The 23,081-nt window shown below is 39.7% G+C and overlaps 1 protein-coding gene across 6 annotated transcripts in view; it reads right to left on the bottom strand.

Annotated features, from left to right (window-relative positions):
- The window catches only part of piezo1.S (piezo-type mechanosensitive ion channel component 1 S homeolog), a 99,043-nt gene extending 82,637 nt beyond the window's left edge, over window positions 1-16,406 (bottom strand). For 4 of the 6 annotated variants that reach the window (XM_018260502.2, XM_018260501.2, XM_018260500.2 and 1 more), the window contains exon 1: window positions 15,588-16,405. In XM_018260502.2, coding sequence (XP_018115991.1) covers window positions 15,588-15,651 — 64 coding nt within the window. In that variant the 5' untranslated portion in view covers window positions 15,652-16,405. Of the gene's footprint in view, window positions 1-15,587 lie in introns of all 6 variants that reach the window. The other 2 variants (XM_018260498.2, XM_041561138.1) reach the window with 2 other exon arrangements.
- Between the last annotated feature and the right edge of the window lie 6,675 nt (window positions 16,407-23,081).

A 23,081-nucleotide genomic window follows, 5' to 3' on the forward strand; every position in this document is an offset into this window, starting at 1 on the left:
TAAACAGAACCGTTTTCAGATTTTGTTTTTCACACAACATTTCAAACATAGTTTTACTAAAAAAAAATTCTGAATTTGTCTTTAGCTCTTCCTAAACTGGTCAGTCATCTCTCAGATGACTCTCAGATACAGTGGTGTGAAAAACTATTTGCCCCCTTCCTGATTTCTTATTCTTTTGCATGTTTGTCACACTTAGGGGCTGATTCACTAAGCTCGAGTGAAGGATTCGAATGAAAAATACTTCGAATTTCGAAGTATTTTTTGGGTACTTCGACCATCGAATTGGTTAAATTCGTTCGAAGTCGAACGAAATCGAACGATTCGAAGTAAAAATCGTTCGACTATTCGACCATTCGATAGTCGAAGTACTTCCCCTTTAAAAAAAACTTCGACCCCCTACTTCGGCAGCTAAAAGCTACCGAAGTCAATGTTAGCCTATGGGGAAGGTCCCCATAGGCTTGCCTGTGATTTTTTGATCGAAGGATTTTCCTTCGATCGTTGGATTAAAATCCTTCGAATCGTTCGAATCGAAGGATTTAATCGTTCGATCGAACGAAAAATCCTTCGATCGATCGATCGCAGGATCAGCGCTAAATCCTTCGACTTCGATATTCGAAGTCGAAGGATTTCAATCCGAGGGTCGAATTTCGAAGTATTTTTAACTTCGAAATTCGACCCTTAGTGAATCGGCCCCTTAAATATTTCTGCTCATCAAAAACCGTTAACTATTAGTCAAAGATAACATAATTGAACACAAAATGCAGTTTTTAAATGAAGGTTTACGTTATTAAGGGAGAAAAAAAACTCCAAATCTACATGGGCCTGTGTAAAAAAGTGATTGCCCCCCTTGTTAAAAAATAACTTAACTGTGGTTTAACACACCTGAGTTCAATTTCAAAGGTTATAAAGCCATTTCTAAAGCTTTGGGACTCCAGCGAACCACAGTGAGAGCCATTATCCACAAATGGCAAAAACATGGAACAGTGGTGAACCTTCCCAGGAGTGGCCGGCCGACCAAAATTACCCCAAGAGCGCAGAGACAACTCATCCGAGAGGCCACAAAAGACCCCAGGACAACATCTAAAGAACTGCAGGCCTCACTTGCCTCAATTAAGGTCAGTGTTCACGACTCCACCATAAGAAAGAGACTGGGCAAAAACGACCTGCATGGCAGATTTCCAAGGCGCAAACCACTTTTAAGCAAAAAGAACATTAAGGCTCGTCTCAATTTTGCTAAAAAACATCTCAATGATTGCCAAGACTTTTGGGAAAATACCTTGTGGACCGACGAGACAAAAGTTGAACTTTTTGGAAGGTGTGCGTCCCGTTACATCTGGCATAAAAGTAACACAGCATTTCAGAAAAAGAACATCATACCAACAGTAAAATATGGTGGTGGTAGTGTGATGGTCTGGGGTTGTTTTGCTGCTTCAGGACCTGGAAGACTTGCTGTGATAGATGGAACCATGAATTCTACTGTCTACCAAAAAATCCTGAAGGAGAATGTCCGGCCATCTGTTCGTCAACTCAAGCTGAAGCGATCTTGGGTGCTGCAGTAGGACAATGACCCAAAACACACCAGCAAATCCACCTCTGAATGGCTGAAGAAAAACAAAATGAAGACTTTGGAGTGGCCTAGTCAAAGTCCTGACCTGAATCCTATTGATATGTTGTGGCATGACCTTAAAAAGGCGGTTCATGCTAGAAAACCCTCAAATAAAGCTGAATTACAACAATTCTGCAAAGATGAGTGGGCCAAAATTCCTCCAGAGCGCTGTAAAAGACTCGTTGCAAGTTATCGCAAACGCTTGATTGCAGTTATTGGTGCTAAGGGTGGCCCAACCAGTTATTAGGTTCAGGGGGCAATTACTTTTTCACACAGGTTTGGATTTCTTTTCTCCCTTAATAATAAAAACCCTCATTTAAAAACTGCATTTTGTGTTTACTTGTGTTATCTTTGACTAATAGTTAAATGTGTTTGATGATCAGAAACATTTTGTGTGACAAACATGCAAAAGAATAAGAAATCAGGAAGGGGGAAAATAGTTTTTCACACCACTGTATACAGTTGCCTGGTACAAATGATTGTGCCCTTCAAACAAGAGATTTTCTGCCACTTTAACAGGCCAATATGGCAAAACACACGCTTTATCACATATCCAAGGTAATAATATAAATTCCCATTATTTATCTCCCCAAGGAACATGTGCAGTAATGCAAGATCCCAGTTTAGCTTCCAGTTTGTATGCGTGTCTCACTGAACAGCAGATAGATATTATGAACAGAATGGACACAGCTAAATGTGGGGCCAACACTGTGTACTGGTACAAAAAAACTGACATTTGCCAGGGTGGCTTTACTTCTCCTTTAAATAAAGATGTATGTGTATTAAAAATACTAATATTGCCTTGTTCATTTAGCAAAAAATAATTATTATGAATGCGAGGTAAAAACATGTTTTTGTGACCTAATTTATGTTGCTAATAAACTACTTTCTATATAAAAATAATATATACTGTTTTTAAACATATTGTTATTCATTTCTGATTATACAGAAAACAGGGCTTGTGCCCTGACAATAGACTGCTGATCCCCATGAATATGCGGAGTCCCCTGTACTGCACCTACAAGTGTTTGTGAATATGGAGATTGTATTTACACCACTTTTACAGCAAAAAAATTGCTTCCTCCACTTTTGTGAATTCCTGCAATGCGTTCTTTGGCAAATTGTAACCTCTTCAGCACGCCTTTTTTCAACAATTTTGCGGGCGTCTTCTTGCTGATAACTTAGCTTCACACAGGCTTCTTCCAACCGTAACAGTACTCACAGGTAACTTTAACCCTTATTGGGTCTTCCTGGAGCTGCTGATTATTGAGTCTTTGCCATTTCTGTTCTTCTATCCATTCGAAATGTAATTTCCATTTTCTTCCACGTCTTTCAGGTTTTGGTTGCCATTTTAGAGTATTTGGGATCATTTTAGCTGAGCAGCCTATCATTTTCCACACTTCTTTAATCAACATTTTAATCAAGATACGCTGTTCTTCTGATCACTGTCTTGAACGACCCATTTTACAGAGAGAAAAGCACTATAACCAGAAATAGAAATGCACTATTACCAGCATGTACAACATTTGCTGCCTTCCTTCCTTAAATAAGGGTCCTAATTGACACTAGTTTTTTTTACAGAATGAATGACCTCACTAATTGAACTCCACACTGCTATTTGGAACAAGCTATTTAGTATTTTGAACACTGCTATTATTTGGAACAAATCCAAAATTAATGACCACCTGCTGCAGTCTTTATTAATTTTGATTAATAAAGACTGCATTCCTTGTTTGTCAAATTGAATTATGTCCATGGTATTAACCTGCTTAAGTAAAAGTCACAATGAAGCGCTTGTTAGTGGTTTTAAACATTGTATGCAGGACATATTCACTTTGTTGCTGATAATAAGAAACAATGTAGCAGAGTGTGGGAATGTATTCAAGACACTTGCAGCCGTAGATACGAAGAGCTGTGCCTTTTGAAATACTGCGCTGAAAATCCGGACAGATAAGTAGTATGACCGGCTCACATAAATTTTAGGTAGTATTGGGTTGACTGTCAGTCGGCTACACGCCAAGCATACATTACCACCTTATCGGTGTAGTCTCTGTGGAGGTTACGTTGCTCGCAGAGCCATCCTGGCTTGCACTTCCAGAGCCGATCTGAAGAGCCAAAGGTCCCAGTCACTCCTCGTTCCACGTATCTGATTTACAGATTATTGAATGCACTCAAATGATAGCGTTTCTCTCCTCCAAATGGCCAACACGCGCTGGCCATGTGGAGGAGAGAAACGCTATCATTACTGACCACCTGCTGCAGATTTATTAATTTTGATTAATATATTACATGAAGTAATCTACAGTGTGCGGAAAATAAGATCTTTAAAAACTTTTTATTGTTGCAACTACCGTATATACCCGAGTATAAGCCGAGTTTTTCAGCATCCAAAATGTGCTGAAAAACTCTACCTCGGCTTATACTCGGGTCGGCGGTACCCGACCCCAGTAGCTGAGATTTCAGTCACTTTTAATCATTCCTATACCAACAGTACACTTGGGGAGAGACTGCAATATCCCACAATGCCCTCTGTTGGTTATATGAAAGAATAACAGTGCGCCCTCTGTTGGTTATATGAAAGAATAACAGTGACTGCAATATCACACAGCGCCATCTGTTGGTTATATGAAAGAATAACAGTGACTGGAATATCACACAGCGCCATCTGTTGGTTGTATGAAAGAATAACAGTGCGCCCTCTGTTGGTTATATGAAAGATTAACAGTGACTGCAATATCACACAGCGCCATCTGTTGGTTGTATGAAAGAATAACAGTGCGCCCTCTGTTGGTTATATTAAAGAATAAGAGGTGACTGCAATATCACACAGCACCCTCTGTTGGTTATATGAAAGAATAACAGTGCGCCCTCTGTTGGTTATATGAAAGAATTACAGTGACTGCAATATCACACAGCGCCCTCTGTTGGTTATATGAAAGAATAACAGTGACTGCAATATCACACAGCGCCATCTGTTGGTTATATGGAAGAATAACAGTGACTGCAATATCACACAGTGCCCTCTGTTGGTTATATGAAAGATTAACAGTGACTGCAATATCACACAGCGCCCTCTGTTGGTTATATGAAAGAATAACAGTGACTGCAATATCACTCAGCACCCTCTGTTGGTTATATGAAAGATTAACAGTGATGGCAATATCAAACAGCACCCTCTGCACATGGTTGTGGGACAGTGGGACAATGCACACAGTAATCCGTTTGGCAATTCTCTGTCACCATCAACTTTGCAAAGAAGTCCGGTTGATGGGGGGGTCGCTTTGGCAGAATGTGCGCTGCTGGGAGACAGGGCTGTAGTTGTGTCTAGGCTTATACTAGAGTCAATAAGTTTTCCCAGTTTTCGTAGGTAAAATTAGGTACCTCGGCTTATACTCGGGTCGGCTTATACTCGAGTATATACGGTAATTATATCTATCTTACGCACCGCCGCACATGGCTTTGTAAGCTTCTATAATTTGAAATAGTAGTGTGCGCGGCCGACATATATATAAGTCTATAAAGGCCTGTCAAAAAAGGGCCAAAAACAATGGAATATAGCCACCAGCTCAAAAGGGCAAATATATCAAGTCCAAAGATATATTCCAAAACATTCTTTCAAGGTTTAAAAAACGATTCTTTAGCATCAATATTAAAGCGTAGGCATACAGACCAATTGATGCTCCGTCTTACGCGTTTCGTGCCCACCGGCACTTATTCAAAGCCTATGAATAAATGCCGGTGGGCACGAAACACGTAAGGCGGAGCATCAATTGGTCTGTATGCCTACTTTTTAATATTTATGTTAAATAAAGAATAATTTTTTCAACCTTGAAAGAATGTTTTGAAATATATCTTTGCTTGAATTATTTGGAACAAACCTCAATAAATGATTCAATTACACCAGCAGCATGCATGTCATGACTAATGGGTCTGTTAGTTTTCTATTACTCTAATCCACCTACTAGTAAATTATTTGCAATGTAGAAATATAATTTCTACCGAAAACAGTGATTGGTCAAGTTAATGATGTCAGACTGCTATTATTCTGAACACTGTAAATGTATACAGTACTGGTATAGGACCTGTTATCCAGAATGCTTGGGACCTTCCAGATAACGGATATTTCCGTAATTTGGACCTTCATACTTGAAAATCATGTAAACATTAAATAAACCCAATTTGCTGGTACTGCTTCCAATAATGATGAAATGTATCTTAGTTTGGATTAAGTACAAGGCAGTAGGGATGGGCGAATTTTTTCGCCTTGTTTCGCCATGGAAATGACGCCCATAGACTTGTATGGCGGCGTTCGTCAAAAAAAAAAAAAAAAAAACGCGCGTCAAAAATTTTTTATGCCCGTTGGCGACAATTCGCCGGTGGCAAATTTTAGGCGAGATGAAACGGCTCAGATTCACCCATCCCTACAAGGTAGTGTTTTATTATTACAGAGAAATAGTAAATTGTTTTTAAACACAGAAGTGCAAGCAGAGAAGGAGCCCTGAGCTTAAACACTCAAAAGAATATAAGGGGAATCACTGTTCACATGTTACTATATTCCTCTGCTTCACTGTCCCAAAAAAATGAATTGCCATTAATAAGCTAACAGTTCTGACCTTATTGTGTGCTAAAATGTGAATGAATATTCACAGGAGAATGTTGGTGCATAATGATATATTAATATAATACAAGAGTTAGTGAACTGTAGCATATAACTCAGTTTCCGCTCTGCTATGCAGCGTGTGACTCACATGGCTGAGTCAGGCATCATTCATCTCTCTGGAAATTGCAAAATACACCCCAACATTGTACACTTAAAACTAGAAAAATGAATCATACAAATACCATACAGGAACAATATCCCAGCATTCACTTGTTACTGGCAGAAGTGCTTATGAAAGCTACTCCAGTTTTTTTCCTTTCTGATTAAGGCATACTGCACAAAGCACACACTAGTTATTGTCCACGAATACTTTTTTTTACTTGCACCCACCTAATTGATATTACTTTATCATGTCTTTATGCACAAAAAAAATATAAAAAGATACAATCAGGCATGGGCATTTTGCTAAAAAAAAAGAGGAAAAACAAAATCAACAGGCCCCATATCAAAAAAATAAATTTGAAGTATACCACCATCACTTTGTGTTGATATAGATGTTTGCTTTCACACAAAAAAACACAGACCTGTGCCTGCAACACACGTATTGGCCAAGTATCTATTTATTTAATAGCTTTGCAAAACTGGGTGAGGACACTGAATTTCAAACCGATTGAATTCTGGTTGCCTCACCCCCCACTGAGAAATTGCATTCCAGGTTCTCAGTTACTGCTCCTTGGGGAGGAACAAGCACAAAGGTGTCTGGCAAATGTTTGGAGGGGTGATGCATTTTTCAGTGAACCCCTTGACAGCTCTACAAAAAAAGAATGATGAGCCAAAAAAAGGAATGAAATTGATCCTTAAAGGGGATCCGTCACCCAAAAAAATTATTCAAAATCCTATTTTATCACATTAGTCAAGCAAAATGAACTTTAATTACACTGTTTAAATGATTTGAATCTTGTTTCATTCAGTCTGGGAATTCAAAATTATAGCAAGCAGGCAGCAGCCATTTTGTGGACACTGTTATTAAGGAAAGCCTTGTATCATCTCAGAATCTTGTTTGTGCACCAGACTGGGGTTCCCGATGTCCATCCCCATGTCCTGGCTACACAATTAAATGGGAAAGAGAACGGGGGAATGTGTGGAGAGCAGTGACATCTAGGAAGTGCTGAATGGAAAGTGAAAGTAATTGTCTGCCCCGCCTCTATGCCCATGGCATAGAGGAGGGGCAGACAATATTTGATTGACATCTGAGATTTTTAAATGAACTTACAACAGCTATGAATGCTTTAATAAAAAATAGAAATTGGATTTCATGTTTAATTTGAAAAGGACTTTTATTATACAGATTTTTGTCTCTGGGTGACAGGTCCACTTTAAGCTGCATTCCCTCAGCTACTGAAAGTAATTGTAATTTCTCATCTGCAGGGCCTGTCCCATATCACAGGGGGTTCCCTTACAAACAAAATGACACTGCATCCATCTAGTCATTGCATTAAAAGCACCTCCACATTCATGGCTTGAGATCTGATCTGCCACCCAGCACGAAAATGTGGAGAGACAGACACTCCTGGAAAAGCATTGCATAACATTACCAAAACAGTTTATAAATACATGAACATGTTCACAAAATAAACAATAACACACTAAACCTCTTCTTTAAAGGAGAAGGAAAGTCAAAAAAATACTTAAGCTCTAAGTGTTGCCAATAAATAGTATATATATTTACCAGCAAGCATTCCCTCATTAGTTTTTCCCTTAATCTTTTTGCTGCAATTTATTTTTTAAAAAGTTAAAACATGTATTAAAAAGCATACCCTTGTTTCTGTCCAGAAAACCGTCTGGATAGGGCACACGCATGCGCAATAGTTTCCAGCCGTGCCGTGCTCATGCGCACAAGAATCTTTTGTAGCGATGACTATGTTCCCCCTACCTCATAAATTACAAGCTGACCCTCTGCCCCGCCTCATTAATTACAAGCACCAATAGCCCGTGCAGCCTCTCCGTTGCTCTTTGAAGCTCCTGCGCTCACTCTGCTTTTAATTTACAGTCTGTCAACGAGCGAGCGCAGGAGCTGAGGAGGGGAGCTTAAAAGAAGACAGCCAGCTATCCGGTCTGTCTGTGAGGTCTGTAGTCACTTGTGGGTAATGCAGGGGGCGCATGTGCAGTAAAGGGCGGAAGTGCTGCTCATTTTGAAGATGGCGGCGCCAAAATGTTCACAGAGCCGAAAGTTCACAACGCAGGTGCACAAGAACTGCAGGGATAAAGGAGTTCTTAATGTGGCGTTTCAGAAGGGGGCCTGATGGCAAACCTAATGATGTAGGTTTCATTTTTTTTGTTTCCTTCTCCTTTAACAATACTGGGCCTCATTTAGGGGAAAATAAGAATAATGTCTGCTCTCCATTCTTGGATTCTACACCTTAGATTGCAACATCTGTATCAATTATTTTCTGATCTTTACTAATATAACGAACATCTATGAAGAATCATGCGCAACCTGTAGACTTTCTATCCACCAACAGCATTAAGTAATAATAATGTTATTGTTTTATTACTTATTTTTTACCATATTTTATTGCTCCGACCTTGTAAAAAAGTTAAACAATGTTGTTTTTTTGTTATTATTTTAAAATGTATAACACTTAGAGCACTTCAATCAAAGGTAATCTCCACGAAACCAATTAGGACCGCTTCAACCCACCACCACTTGGCTGCTCCCCTGTGGTGCCGGGTGCTCAGTCCGCAGTGCCCCCACTGCCAACAATAGATACACGAACAGGAGGACGGCACTCCGGTACAAAACAGGTTTTTATTGCTGGGTACTGTAGAAATACATTGGCCTAAGCATTTCTACAGTACCCAGCAATAAAAACCTGTTTTTTACTGGAGTGCCGTCCTCCTGTTCGTACTTCAATCAAAGGCACTGCTGCAAACTTGCTAAATTAGTCTTTGCAGTCTTACAATACCGGGCAAATTTATTAAGGGTCGAATTGAAAATTCGTATTCGAATTTTCAATTTTTTTTTATGGTCAAAACTGTTAAATGTGACTAGGGAGTAATCCAAATACTATTAGTTTTTTAAAAAAAAAAATCAAATTCGATATTTATCATACTCTAGCTCTTTAAGAATTCAAATTCGACTATTCACCACCTAAAACCTGCCGAATTACTGTTTAAGTCAATGGGAGAGGTCCAGGGATCAATTTGGAGATGTTTGCAGCCTTCCTGAAATTTAAAAAAACTCGAATCAAGTTTAATCGAATTAGATTCGAATTTTTCAGGTTGTTTACATTTGTCAAAAAAATGTAGTCAAATTTCGAATGTATGGGAGTTTAGGGGAGTTTTAAAAAAAACTCACATGAATTCGAAATTCAACCCCTGATATATGTGCCTCCAAAAATTGCTAAAAAAAAGTCTACTTACCCCATTTACATTATTAATATAGATATAATAATTGACCACACTTTTGAGGGTAGGTAGATAACCTCTTGTGTTTCTAGGACAGAAGATATGTGCTCATTCACAATGGTGTTACTGGCTGAAATAAAGTTGGCATGGACAGCTTGTTCATGCCAACTTTACATTTAAAGTAAACTATTTAACACAAAGGAAATTGGCCTCTGAGATATGTCACATTCTGATCCCAAAACTCAATCACTAACAGATTAACACCTATAAATTATGATAACCCAGGCTCCAATTATCAATGCACTATGTATATCAAACTGTAAAACAAGAAATAATTTCCTCTACAGCTAAGTTAAAAACAGTAGTGAAGTTGCTGTTTTAGAAAGATCCCTAGAGGAACTCTTACTTTAAAAGAATGCAGCAAAAACCAAATATGGGTCAAATTCTTAGAAAGCTTACATATATACTTTTCACAAAATATTTTTTTAAAAATTGCTTGTACCATAATGCAGTGCTGGGCACTGAATCCAACAAGGAGGAGAAGAAGCCGCACACTGTCTGTGAATAGCCAGGGAGTAGAAATCGAGGGTTGCAGGATGGACGGTCGCCCTGTCGCCTTTTCTGAAGAGGACCGGAAGTGGAGTTTCTTTAAGTTATTTCTTAATAAAGGCTTTGCTATTTTAAAGTTTAATTTGTGTTGGTGTTTTTTTTTTTCCGCTGAATAGTAACGAATTTTTGTAAAATTTTTTTGATGTTACTGGCCCTTTAACAACATTTAACATAAAGGATGCATGTATATAAACACCCATCCAAAAAACTAATAATGTTCAATGTAGGTGTACACATATGCTATAAAAAGCACGCTCCAGATTCATCAGTAGAGCAATGTGCAACCATACATTAAGTAGTGCAGTTCTAGCAATCATTATAATGCCCTCACAAAGTTCAGATGGGGCTGCAGCATATTATAGGGAATTAATGAGTTAATAGTTTATGTACACAAGACATTGTGATCTCCTAGTAATCACAAAGAATCCCCAATATATCATAGGTTGCTAAGCAATAAGTAGCATTGCTAAAAACAGAAAGAAGTAAACAGAGAACCCTATATTATAACTACAGTAGAACCCCAATTTTACGTATTTTTCAGGGGACCAGGAAAAAAATATGTAAAATCAGGGAAATTTGTTAAAGCAACTTTTTCTTCAAGTACTTATACAAGGATATAAGCCTAGGAGTATTTTTAATTTGAAAAACAATATTTACGGTGTTAATAACCAGGTTTAAGCATTGCAGAATTAATTTTGCATTATGGGGGACATGTGGCAGTGCATGGCCTCTCTGGCACATGCACAACCTAAACCAATAAGTTATTTGTGCATGGCAGAATGAGGGGCAGACTAATTGTAATAGACTTTTTACAGGCAGAACCATGGCAAAATGCATATCAGGTAAGTATGTTGAACCTCTATTTCACAAATAATAACATTTACAGAGGACAAACAGCAATTTTTGGGAACATCAGGATACATTTTTTATGTAAAATCAGGAAAACATTACTTAAAATCAGGGTAAAAGTGTAAACTTAAAATCAGGGTAGTTTAATTTGAGGTTTCGCTGTATTTATGTGCCAGATGTACATAGAACCTTTGGTGTTGGCACAATGGTACTTCCATGTAAGTGTTGAAGATTCTAAGGCACCTAAGTGGTTTAGATATACTTAGAAAGCTTAATTTTTATTTAAAGCAAAAGTGTCCAGTGTGGTGATAGATGCACCAGCTCTAGCATATTCATAAGCATAAGCAGTACCTTCTAGTTTTTTTGCAAATTAATTCTTCTCAGAATAATATAAAAATATGCAGTAATTGTAATCAACATAGATGTACTATAACTGAAACCTGTTGGGGTTGCAAGGGCTTTAATTTAACAACTGTGGCAAGCGATATGAGCCACACTACCATTTTCCTTATGCCACGGTTTTCCCCAAATACATTCCTCAACTATACCACTTCAGTGTCAATGACAGCACCATCTTAATAAGTGTGCAGCTATTTATATTGTACAGGTAGAGCTGCAGGAGAGGGGTTAAAGGTTAACAAAGCAAACCATATTTTTTTGTTAGTAACAGTTAAAGAAGGTATGAGAAATTAGATATATATAGTAACACTGTATTAGGTCAGTGCGCTGATGCAGAAATGTGATTCACTGACTAAGGCTAAGGCCACACTAGGCGATAGCGCCGCGAGTTGACTCGCGGCGACTTTTCGCCGCGACTTTTAAGCCGCAATCGCTAGGGAAACTTTTGCGCTGGCGTCTATGGGGAATCGCGACAAATCGCCAGCGTAAAAACACACGCGGCGATCTTTTTTCTATTGTCGCTCGAAATCGCCTAGCGAGGTAATTTCGAGCGACAGTAGAGAAAAGATCGCCGCGTGTGTTTTTACGCTGGCGATCTTTTTTCTATTGTCGCTCGAAATCGCCTAGCGAGGTAATTTCGAGCGACAGTAGAGAAAAGATCGCCGCGTGTGTTTTTACGCTGGCGATTTGTCGCGATTCCCCATAGACGCCAGCGCAAAAGTTTCCCTAGCGATTGCGGCTTAAAAGTCGCGGCAAAAAGTCGCCGCGAGTCAACTCGCGGCGCTATCGCCTAGTGTGGCCTTAGCCTAAGAGTTTAATCACCCTGAGGGCAAGTATTGTTACTTCATGGATTAAAAGTACAATTCAAGCCTTTGCCTGCACATTGATGCAATCATTGTGATACACATTCCACAGCTCTCTCGGCAGAGGAATCTATGCAACCACCACCACAATTTCACATGTTGGTTTGTGTGCCCCTACTAATGACCACTTTTCTCCAGAATGGCTTTTTTTTTTTTGCAGTTCTGGAGAACCAGATAACTAGTAATAGGATACTGTTTAAAGAAAGAGTTTCCTATTACCTGGAAACAATGTGAAATATTATATAAGACTAAAGGCTCACCTTGTTTTTTTTTGCCATATAGAGTATGCAGTCTCACGATATTGGCACACACAGCATTCAAAAAAAATAAAGTCTCTGCTACCCATACACACCACAACTGTGAATCATACGGTGGTGCCTAACCATTCCCTAAACCCTTGGTGTGGTGTCGTTGTAGCTGAAATAATATAATACAGGTATAGGATCCCTTATCCGGAAACCCGATATCCAGAATGCTCCGAATTACGAAATGTCTCCCACAGACTCCATTTTATCCAAATAATCCAAAATTTTAAAAATGATTTCCTTTTTCTCTGTAATAATAAAACATTAGCTTGTACTTGATCCCACAAAGATATCATTAATCCTTATTGGAAGCAAAACCAGCCTATTGGGTTTATTTAATGTTTAAATTAATTTCTGGTAGACTTAAGGCATGAAGACCCAAATTACGGAAAGATCCGATCTCCAGAAAACCCCAGGTCCCGAGCATTCTGGATAACAGGTCCCATACCTGTAAAAGGAAGGAACACTCACTAAAGATGAAAATTGGCCATTAAGCCTTTTATTAATAACCACAGACATACCAAGGAATGGGATTTTAATCACCGTGTGCAAGCATATTCAAAAACACCCTTAAATCAACTATTCCCACTTTTCATTTAAAAGCAAGGGAAAACGCAACGCCTATGAGAGAACCTGGCACTGACAGACCACTGTTGCTCAGGAATGTCAACGCAATTGTTTGTGAGCAGTGTGTATTACACACCACCACTTCACAACACATTTTACTTCCAGAGACATAAGCGAATGCCTGTAGAATTATCTGAGAAAGTTGGATTCAAGTTTACAGTGTCTAAAGTCGTTTTAGCGGCTAACTGAAGTACGTGGACGTTTATTTACCAGCAGAATGATCTCAGCACCCCGTGCATATTTATTTTATAGAAGCAGACGTTTTTAAATCATTTTTTTTTCCAGTCATACATTCATTTAAAAGCATTTGGATACATTCTATGGCAGGGGTGTCCAAACTTTTGGCTCGCCGGGCCACATTGGAAAAAGAAAAATTGTCTGGGGCCACACATGAAATACACAAACACGTTTGTAAAAGTAAAGGAAATACACAGAAAAGAACTACAATGCCAGTTGGATAACCAGATGGAGCTATCCACTGGAATATGGGACACCTGGATATTAAATAGACATATTATATTATTATTACTAACTGGGCAATGGGCAGAGTCCCCCTTCCTCCTATTTCCTCAGGAACCAAGAGTTTCAAGCTGGGCCGCATTCATATGCATTCTGGGCCTCATGTGGCCCTCGGGCCGCAGTTTGGACACCCCTGTTCTATGGGCTAAAATGTTCAATATCTCCCTGTGTTCTTGAAGGAACAAAATGAGACATTACAATTAGATGGCAGGAGGCATCCAAAATTCAATACACCCGCTGTTCTGCACTGTTTGAGATTCACTCCCAGCACTGGCTGGTAATATAAAATGGGTTTCCATGGAGTAATATTTTCCGCAGAGGAAAGGTAAAGATGCTGGATTACAAAGAAAGGAAAGGGAAGTCAGGAGCACATTGCAGGAGCTGTTAGCCCACTGACACACTAAAGTGACAATCTATGAATGAGTCACAAGGGTCACTTGTCACTGTGGATCCTAATGCCCAACAGCAGCCCTTCAACTGCATCTTATAGGGGTGGTTCACCTTTACATTAATGTTCATTATGCTATAGAATGGGTCATTCTAAGCAACTTTTCAATTGGTCTTCATTTTTTTATTTTTGATACTTTTTGAATGATTTGCCTTTTTCTTCATACTCTTTCCAGCTTTCAAATGGGGGTCACTGACCCCATCTATGAATGAGTCACAAGTGTCACTTGTCACTGTGGATCCTAATACCCAACTGCAGCCCTTCAACTGCATCTTAAAGGGGTGGTTCACCTTTATATTAATGTTTATTATGTTATAGAATGGACCATTCTAAGCAACTTTTCAATTGGTCTTCATTTTTTTATTGTTGATACTTTTTGAATGATTTGCCTTTTTCTTCATTCTCTTTCCAGCTTTCAAATGGGGGTCACGCACCCCATGTAAAAAAGCAAATGCTCTGCAAGGCTACACATTTATTGTTATTGCTACTTTTTATTACTTGGCTTTCTATCTGGGCCTCTCCTATTCATATACTGGTCTCTTATTCAAATCAATGCGAGGTTGCTAGGGGAATTTGGATCATAGCAACCAGGTGGCTGAAACTGCAAACTCGAGAGCTGCTGAATAAAAAGCTAAATAAGTCAAAATACAAATAAAAAAAAAAACTAAGACCAATTGCAAATTGTCTCAGACTATCACTCTCTACATCATATTAAAAGCTCATTTAAAGGTGAACAACCCCTTTCAGGCTTCAGCTATCATCTGCCTGCTGATACATGCAGGGGCAAGATTAAAGGGGTGGTTCACCTTTAAGTTAACTTTTAGTATGATTTAGAGAGTGATATTCTGAGAAAATTTGCAATTGGTTTTCATTTTTTCTTATTGAAGGTTTTTAAGTTATTTAGCTTTTTATTCAGCAGCTCTCCAGTTTGCATCTTAACCAATCTGGTAACTAGGGTCCAAATGACCCTAGCAACCAGGCATTGATTTGAATTAAGAGACTGGAATATAAATAGGAGAGGCCTGAATAGAAAGAGAAGTAATACAAAGTAGCAATAACAATACATTTGTAGCCTTACAGAGCATTTGTTTATTAGAAGGGGTCAGCGACCCCCATTTGAAAGCTGCAAAGAGTCAGAAGAAGAAAAAGGCAAATAATTATAAAACTATAAAAAATAAATAATGAAAACCAATTGAAAAGTTGCTTAAAATTGGCCATTCTATAGCATAATAAAAGTTACCTTAAAGGCGAACCACCCCTTTAATGGCAGCTTCAAAATGAAAAGTAAAGGAGAGCATAGTTTGGCGGATGAGCTGTCAGTGGTGATTATTAGCCGGTGTCCATATTTACTCACCTGCCAGGAGGGAGCCAGGCAGAAGGAGCCAAAACAGGAGCCCGCACAAGACTTGCAGTTCCATCTCGCTCAAGTCCGGCCGGTGCTCAGAGCTGCACAGTTAGTGACATCCCGGCATGTTGGAGCGCTTCACAGTCACGTGTTGCACGCATAACCCTCGGGGCCTGAGGAGCGCGGCTCCCATTGATGAGCAGAAAGTCCGGCTCAGCGCATTCAGCTGCCCCTCCAACACTGGCACAAACTTCGGCGCGCAGAGGATGACGGGACTTTCACTTCCCTGCTCCCCGATACACTTGTGCTCCCCGAGGCTGCTCTGACTTTAATGTGTTCTGCCCTTATTCTATCACAGTTGAATATGTCCCCAGTCCCATGCGCTGCCCCTTACAAATGCAGCTCGCTACCCACAGGCATACCAGTCCCTCGGGGCTGCTCATATACGCCCATTGCCCCATGCGCTGTTTACTTTTTTTCGCACTTTTTTTTAAGGAAAAAATATTTCCACCCCGTCACCAAATTTCATGAACGGCTTTAGCGCCCTCTAGTGGCCACATTACTCAAGCGCCTCTTCTGCGCCCCATTGCTGAGAGATGACACATAAACGAGTTTAGCGCTTCCGGGGGAAAATGCAGCTACAAGTCTACAAGGCTCCAACGATTAAATGGGAACTGGGATCGTTTCTTTCTTTCACAGGACTATGTGACAGGCGGGTGTGTGCAGCCTCAGTGACAAAGCTGCTGTCCTCAGTAACTCTGCCCGGCCTCAACTACAACAATAGAAGTTGCACAAGAACAGGGTGCCCTGCCAAATGCCACTGCCATTACTTCAAGGAGATCTGTGATTTCAGAAAGCAAATTAATGTGCCCCTATGACTTTAAGGCCCCTCCCTTTTCCTAGTGTGATTGGCCAAGAGGGGTAATGACAACTTCCTGCCACACTAGTCTGCACTATAGTGTGTGTAAGGAGTGACCTCTTCCTCTTTGGCCTCTGGATGGTGATCCAGCTGGGTGTCCCCAGGGGAGCCTGGGTACAGCAAGGCCCAGAAAGGCATTCGACCAATTCTGGGACCAGGCAACCCCGTGAATGAGGAATAGAAAGTGACAGGTGTAGCTCCCAGTACTAGTACCATGACTAACAAACAGTTCTTTGTTTGCATTATAAGAACCTCCTGGCGCCCAATCTTTTTGTATGTTTGTATGCACAGTAGCCTGAGTTTTGTAGATGCATTACACCTTAGAGGGAAAGCTTCCCCAAAGAATATTTAAAAAAAAAAAAAAACATTGCCGCCAGGGCCCTCCTTACAAGTTTAAAAAAACATTGGTGGAAGGGGCATATAGAGTATTAAAATAATACATTGGTGGCCAGGGGATTTAAAAAAATAAAAAAACACATTGGTGTTTAGAGAAATTGAACTCGTGGCTTCAGGAAATCAACTTCGCCTCCTTTCGTGACAGATAGAATTGGGGTGAGGCAGTGATGTTGGGGTGAGCATGATGACATCAGAGGAAAACACAATGATGTCAGTGGAGTTATGACTCCAGGTTGGGGTTATAGCATCACTTACACGCACATGGCTTGATTTATGTTCAGTTTTTTGAATGTTGTAAATCAGACAGAAAGTTTTGAACAGACAGAAAAACTAAGATGTCCAATTCAAAACCACAGGGGTGGCAACCCTACCTCTATCCATAGTCTGCCTGATGAGAAAGCCCAAACTTCTAATTACAGGTATGGGATCTATTATTGTATATAGGATGAGTGTCTTAGTATTTCAATGTTATTTATCTGGCAGGTTACTGTTCTGGTTTCACAAGGCTGAAAACAGAACAGAAAATTGAGACCAGAACAGGCCTTAGAAAAACTGAACTGAACTTTGGTCAAAACCAAACAGATGGCAACCCTAGACCTGCAGATGAGCCTCATAACATTTTTGGTGTTGGGGCTTGGAACAACGTAGGTACACCACTGTTGTAAGGAGTTGTAAGTACCTCTGACCTTGAGGCTTAAGAAGACCTCTGTTTTAAAATAAGTAAATAAAGGAGATAGTGGTATTCAGTGACAATTTGCAGCTGAGCCTTTATTTTTGTAGCTCTTTAACTTTTTGGCTTGCAACGCTCCAGATTGCCACTTGCCCAAACTACAATGCAGCTAGGACTGGACTGAGAGTAGAAAGCAGCCCTGGCAAAAAAATCAAATCAGCCCAGTCAAGTTGAAAAAAAAAACGGGGGTGGCCAGCCCCCAGCCAATGGCAAGTCTGGGCCTGAATGCAACCTGGAACATTAATAGGAAACAATTAACCTTGCTTTATTGACACTAGCAGCAAGATCATAAAGCTGCTTAGCTTCCAAAATATAATATCAATAATGAGGTGAATATCCCTTTTTAAGGGAAACTGGACCCAAAAAAATGTCTCTGTAATTATCTGTCTTGCTATTTCCTCCACTGATTGTGAAATAATTTGTCACTTCTCTTTCAGCCAAGACTCCATTTCTTACAATGCCTTGCATTTTCTGTGATTAAGGCTAATGCCACACTGGACATTTTCTTGGCCTACGCTTATTGATTTTGGCATACTCACATGTTTCTGGGTCAATGCAGTGGCTCCAGATGCAGACACAGAAGATAGCAGATATTAGCAGAGGCGTTGCTTCTCAGCCTGTGCTATGCCCAGTGTAGCATAAGTCTAACAGGCCTGTGAAGAGGAGAAAAAGTGCAATGAGAGTCTGACTACATAATTCATAAAAAAAGAGAGAGCCTGTGCACTCACCCATATTAAATATAAATATATTAAATACTTTTTAAAGACATTCCCCTATGTATAATAAAAATTTTCACTGATTTACTGCATATGATGATAAACCCCTTTGTTTCCAGAAAGAATTTTAAAAATGCAAATGTCTGCCTCCAGGGGGAACACTAAATCATTAAAATTCAGAATGCTGCTCATCTAGAGCAGAACTCTCTACTCTATTGCTTATTTGTTAATTTTGATGCAAAGGTTTGTTGCACCAATCCCTAACACTTTGAGCTCTTTAGCTCTTACCTTTAGGAGGTACCTGTTATTTTAATATCATATCTCTTGATATATCTCTGCTGCCTACCTCTGTTCCAGGCCTTGTCCCCTAACCTTTTGCTGGTTACTCTCTGCACTGCTGGGTCATCAGTGTGCTTGGGCCGGGTTAACAGTTGTTTGCCTCACGCTACGCATATGCAAGGCCACTGGCACTGAAGATGCACTAATAAAATATGAAGATGGCAAGCTGCTGTGGAAAACTGTAGACATGGATGAATACTGATGAAGGGTTACTGCACCTCTGGGCTGGCACTGTAAATTCAGTATTTAAAATACACCATTATTAGACATATTGTTTTTAAGGCTTTAGTTCTCCTTTAAAATAAAAAAGGTTGCTATCAGCAAATTACTGAGGCTACATTTACTCTTATTTCTCATTCAATTCTTTAGCATTGTCACAGCTTCCACATTCCACACAGAGAATTCCTGTACTCAGGTACAATCAGTATTCCTCATATTTCATACTGTATATCCCCTAATGTTTTTCTACATCCTGTCTGGAGCACCATGGCCCCTAGCCACTATTTGTATATCTTGTTCAATGTGTTTAACGGAATACTGTCATGGGAAAAATTTTTTTTTTTTTCAAAATGCATCAGTTAATAGTGCTGCTCCAGCAAAATTCTGCACTGAAATCCGTTTCTCAAAAGAGCAGACAGAGTTTTTTATATTTAATTTTGAAATCTGACATGAGGCTAGACTGTACTGCAAGTTGGAGTGATAAAACCCCCTCCCTCCCCCAGCAGCTTAACAACAGAACAATGGGAAGGTAACCAGATAGCAGCTCCCTTTCACAAGATTACAGCTGCATGGTAGATCTAAGAACAGTACTAAGTAGTAAAATCCAGGTCCCACTGCGACACATTCAGTTACATTGAGTAGGAGAAACAGCCTGCCAGAAAGCAGTTCCATCCGAAAGTGCTGGCTCTTTCTGAAAGCACATGACCAGTTAAATCGAACTGAGATGGCTGCCTACACACCAATATTACAACAACAAAAAATACACTTGCTGGTTGAGGAATGAAATCTTATATTGTAGAGTGAATTATTTGCAGCGTAAACAGTGTCATTTAGAAATAAAAACAACATCATAAAAATCATGACAGAATCCCTTAAAGCATTTAACTTTTATACTAGGTACTCAGGTAACACTATTATTCACTGTGTGGAAAGCAGGTAGTAAACCAGAATTCAGCAGGGACCATAATAATCTAATAATGCTCAGCTTTAGAAATCCTGTATAGAAACATTCAAAAATGTATTAACAGATAGACAATGACAATAGATTTTTAAAGTTATATTTACTAATTTAGCTACATTTTCATTGTAAAAATATTATTAATATAAATGTTCATTAATATACATTAATATACATTTATGCCCCCATCATGAAAAGGTTAAAGGTACTTTCTGTAGCTGCCATTCACCTATAGTTTCAAGGATATTTAGAGTAAGCGTTCCCCAAAATCTCCCTCTAAATGACTTTACAGCTTTACAACTTTCTAGTGCAAATAGTTATTCAAACATGACCTTTAGGCTGAGCCCCTCCCTGACACTGCTTCTGGCCGTCCATAGTTGGCCATCCATACAATTTATAAAGGAAACAAACTCTGCAACTGTGGAGGGATCCGGTAGGTATAGGGACCAAAAATTTGTAATTCCCAACATTTAGGGGGCACTTATGATTTTACTCTGCTGCCATGTAACTGATAGTAATGTTATTGGTATTTTATTTTCAAATGTACTGGTAGGTTATTTCTTGTATCATTATATTACAGAGATGCAAGATATATGGCAACTATTCGTACGATTAGAATTGGGGTGAATACAGACCCGAATTCAAAAACGTAAAAAAGTAATTTTTGGGTACTTTGACCATCGAATAGGCCGAATTCGACTTTGATTCGAATTGACTATTCGACCATTCGAAAATGGAAGTAGTGTCTCTTTAAAAAACTTCGACTTTGACACTTAGCCACTTTAAACCGGCCGAATTGCAATGTTAGCCTATGGGGACCTCCTAGAACCTATAGGCAAAATTTGGCTAAGTTTTAAAAAGTCAAAGTTTTTTTTTTTGGAGAAAATCGTTCGTTCGATCGATTAAATCGTTCGAATCGGTTGATTCAAACAATTTCTACAATCGATTAAAATTCGACCGAAAGCGGCCAAAAAAATTCAAAAAGAAAAGTTTGACTATCAAATTTGGCCAATTTGATGGTCGAAGTTTTTTAACTTCGAAATTCCACCCTTGATAAATGTGCCCCACAGTGTGAAACCTGTATATAGTTTAGATTGATGGCCAGGCCTGGACTGGCAATCTGTGAACTCGGGCAATTGCCCGTGGGGCCGCTCCATTTCCTGTTCAAGTGGGCCGCTCCTGAACAGAGAAACCAGTGTGTTTCCCCCTCCGTCGCCTTGAATGAAGGCAAGGGATAGCGTTCAATGTGGCCCAGCTTGAAGCACTCGGTTGCCGGTATAATCAGGAGGGAGAGAGAGACTCTGCTGCTGTGCTCTGTGACAGCACGTCTCCTCCCCCTCGCAGCTTCACTGGGCTGGCTGGACTGTGCGGTTGAATAGGAGACGTCACAGCTCGTCATGTGACTCGTCTCGTCTAGACCCGCCTCTCTGCATTGTGATCCGTCGGAATGTGAGCTCCTAGTAAGAGGTACTGCTCAGTAGGGGAGGTTAAAGCTACAGACACGGGAAGGGAGCCTGGGAGAGGGATCACTGACTGTTTATTGCTAAAAATATTTTGTGCTGCGCGGGTACTAGCCACAATCTTATACAATCTGGACTGTTGAGGGGGGGGGGGGTTGGGGGGGGGGTTGGGGAGTTCTAGTTCAACAAGTGCTTTGTTTTTTAGTTTAACTGTTTATTACTAAGAGTGTTTCATGCTGCGCAGGTACCAGCCACAATCTAGACTGTTGGGGGGGGGGGACTTTGTGAGTTCTAGTTCAGCGAGTGCTTTCTTTTTTGGTTTAATAAACCATTAAACCAAAAAACAAAGCACTCGTTGAACTAGAACTCACCAAGTCCCCCCCCCCCAGATTGTGGCTGGTACCTGCGCAGCACAAAACATTCTTAGCAATAAACAGTTAACCTGAAAAACAAAGCACGTGTTGAACTAGAACTCCCCAACCCCCCCCCCCAACAGTCCAGATTGTATCACTTGCATATTATAAGAAGTAATATACCCCATACTATAATGGTGAACTATTGAATCCTTGTAATTTTTAAATAAAATGTTCAAGGCTTATAAATAAATGGCAAATCAAAAAAGTGGTTAATATAGACACACTAGATTTATGTGGTGCCATTACATAATATTTTACTGTACTATAATGTAATAATAATAATAATTAATGAATAACCGGAATATTTTACATTAATTACAGTTAAGTGAAAAAAGGCAGCCCTTTATGCACATCACCTATAACCATTTTTGCAGTTTTACCCCAATATACTGTATCTGTGGATGAGTGCAAAACATAGTGTCTTTACATGTGGGCTGCTTTGATTATTTTGCCCGGGCTGCTTTTTACTCCCAGTCCGGCCCTGTTGATGGCAATGTGATTTTGATAGTAAGAAAGATAGACTAAGCAAAACTACATGTTTAAGTTCAGATTTTAATTAATTATGAGCATAATGTAGACAGAACTATTATAAGATAATCTGCAACTGATCTTCATTTTCTATTTTTGTAGCTTTTTAATTATATTTTTAATGGTATTCTCTCTCTCTCTCTATATATATATATAAATGCAGCAGCTCTACAGTTTGGAATGTCAGCAATCTGGTTGTTGTCCAATTTACTAGCAACCATGCCACAATTTGAGAGAGACTGAAAAATAAATAGGAGAGGATCTTCAGTGGCGTAACTAGTTGTTACTGGGCCCCATAGCAAATTCAATTTAGGGCCCCAAAATATTTATAAGTTGGCCTATTTTACCAAGATATATTAAAATTGCTAATTAATTAGGGTCTCACTGGGCCCCCTACACTCCTGGGCCCCCCTGCAACCGCAGGGTCTGCTTCCTCTATAGTTACGCCCCTGAGGATCTTAAAAGAGAGATAAGTGATATAAAGTAATATCTATAGAAATAAGTCAAATCAACTGGACTTGCTGTGTTTTTCTTGAAGATGTTTCACCAGTCATCCAACTGCCTTGCTCAATTCAGAATAACTTGTACATAGGATCTTGCTTTGCTATATATCCTCTGGAATGTTGCTCCATAACATTCCAGAGGATACATAGCAAAGCAAGATCCACAATGATGTCATAATCCACAATGATGTCCAGGGCCGGTCTTAGGCCGATTGGACCTATTGCGCCTAATCGGTCCCCGCGCCCATTGGGGCCCCGCACAGCACCTCAGATAGAGTCCCCGTGTGTGCAGACAGCAGCGTGTGCAGAAATTTTGCAG

The sequence above is a fragment of the Xenopus laevis genome, chromosome 4S (assembly GCF_017654675.1).
Source record: "Xenopus laevis strain J_2021 chromosome 4S, Xenopus_laevis_v10.1, whole genome shotgun sequence".
In the NCBI taxonomy this organism is placed as follows: Eukaryota; Metazoa; Chordata; class Amphibia; order Anura; family Pipidae; genus Xenopus; species Xenopus laevis.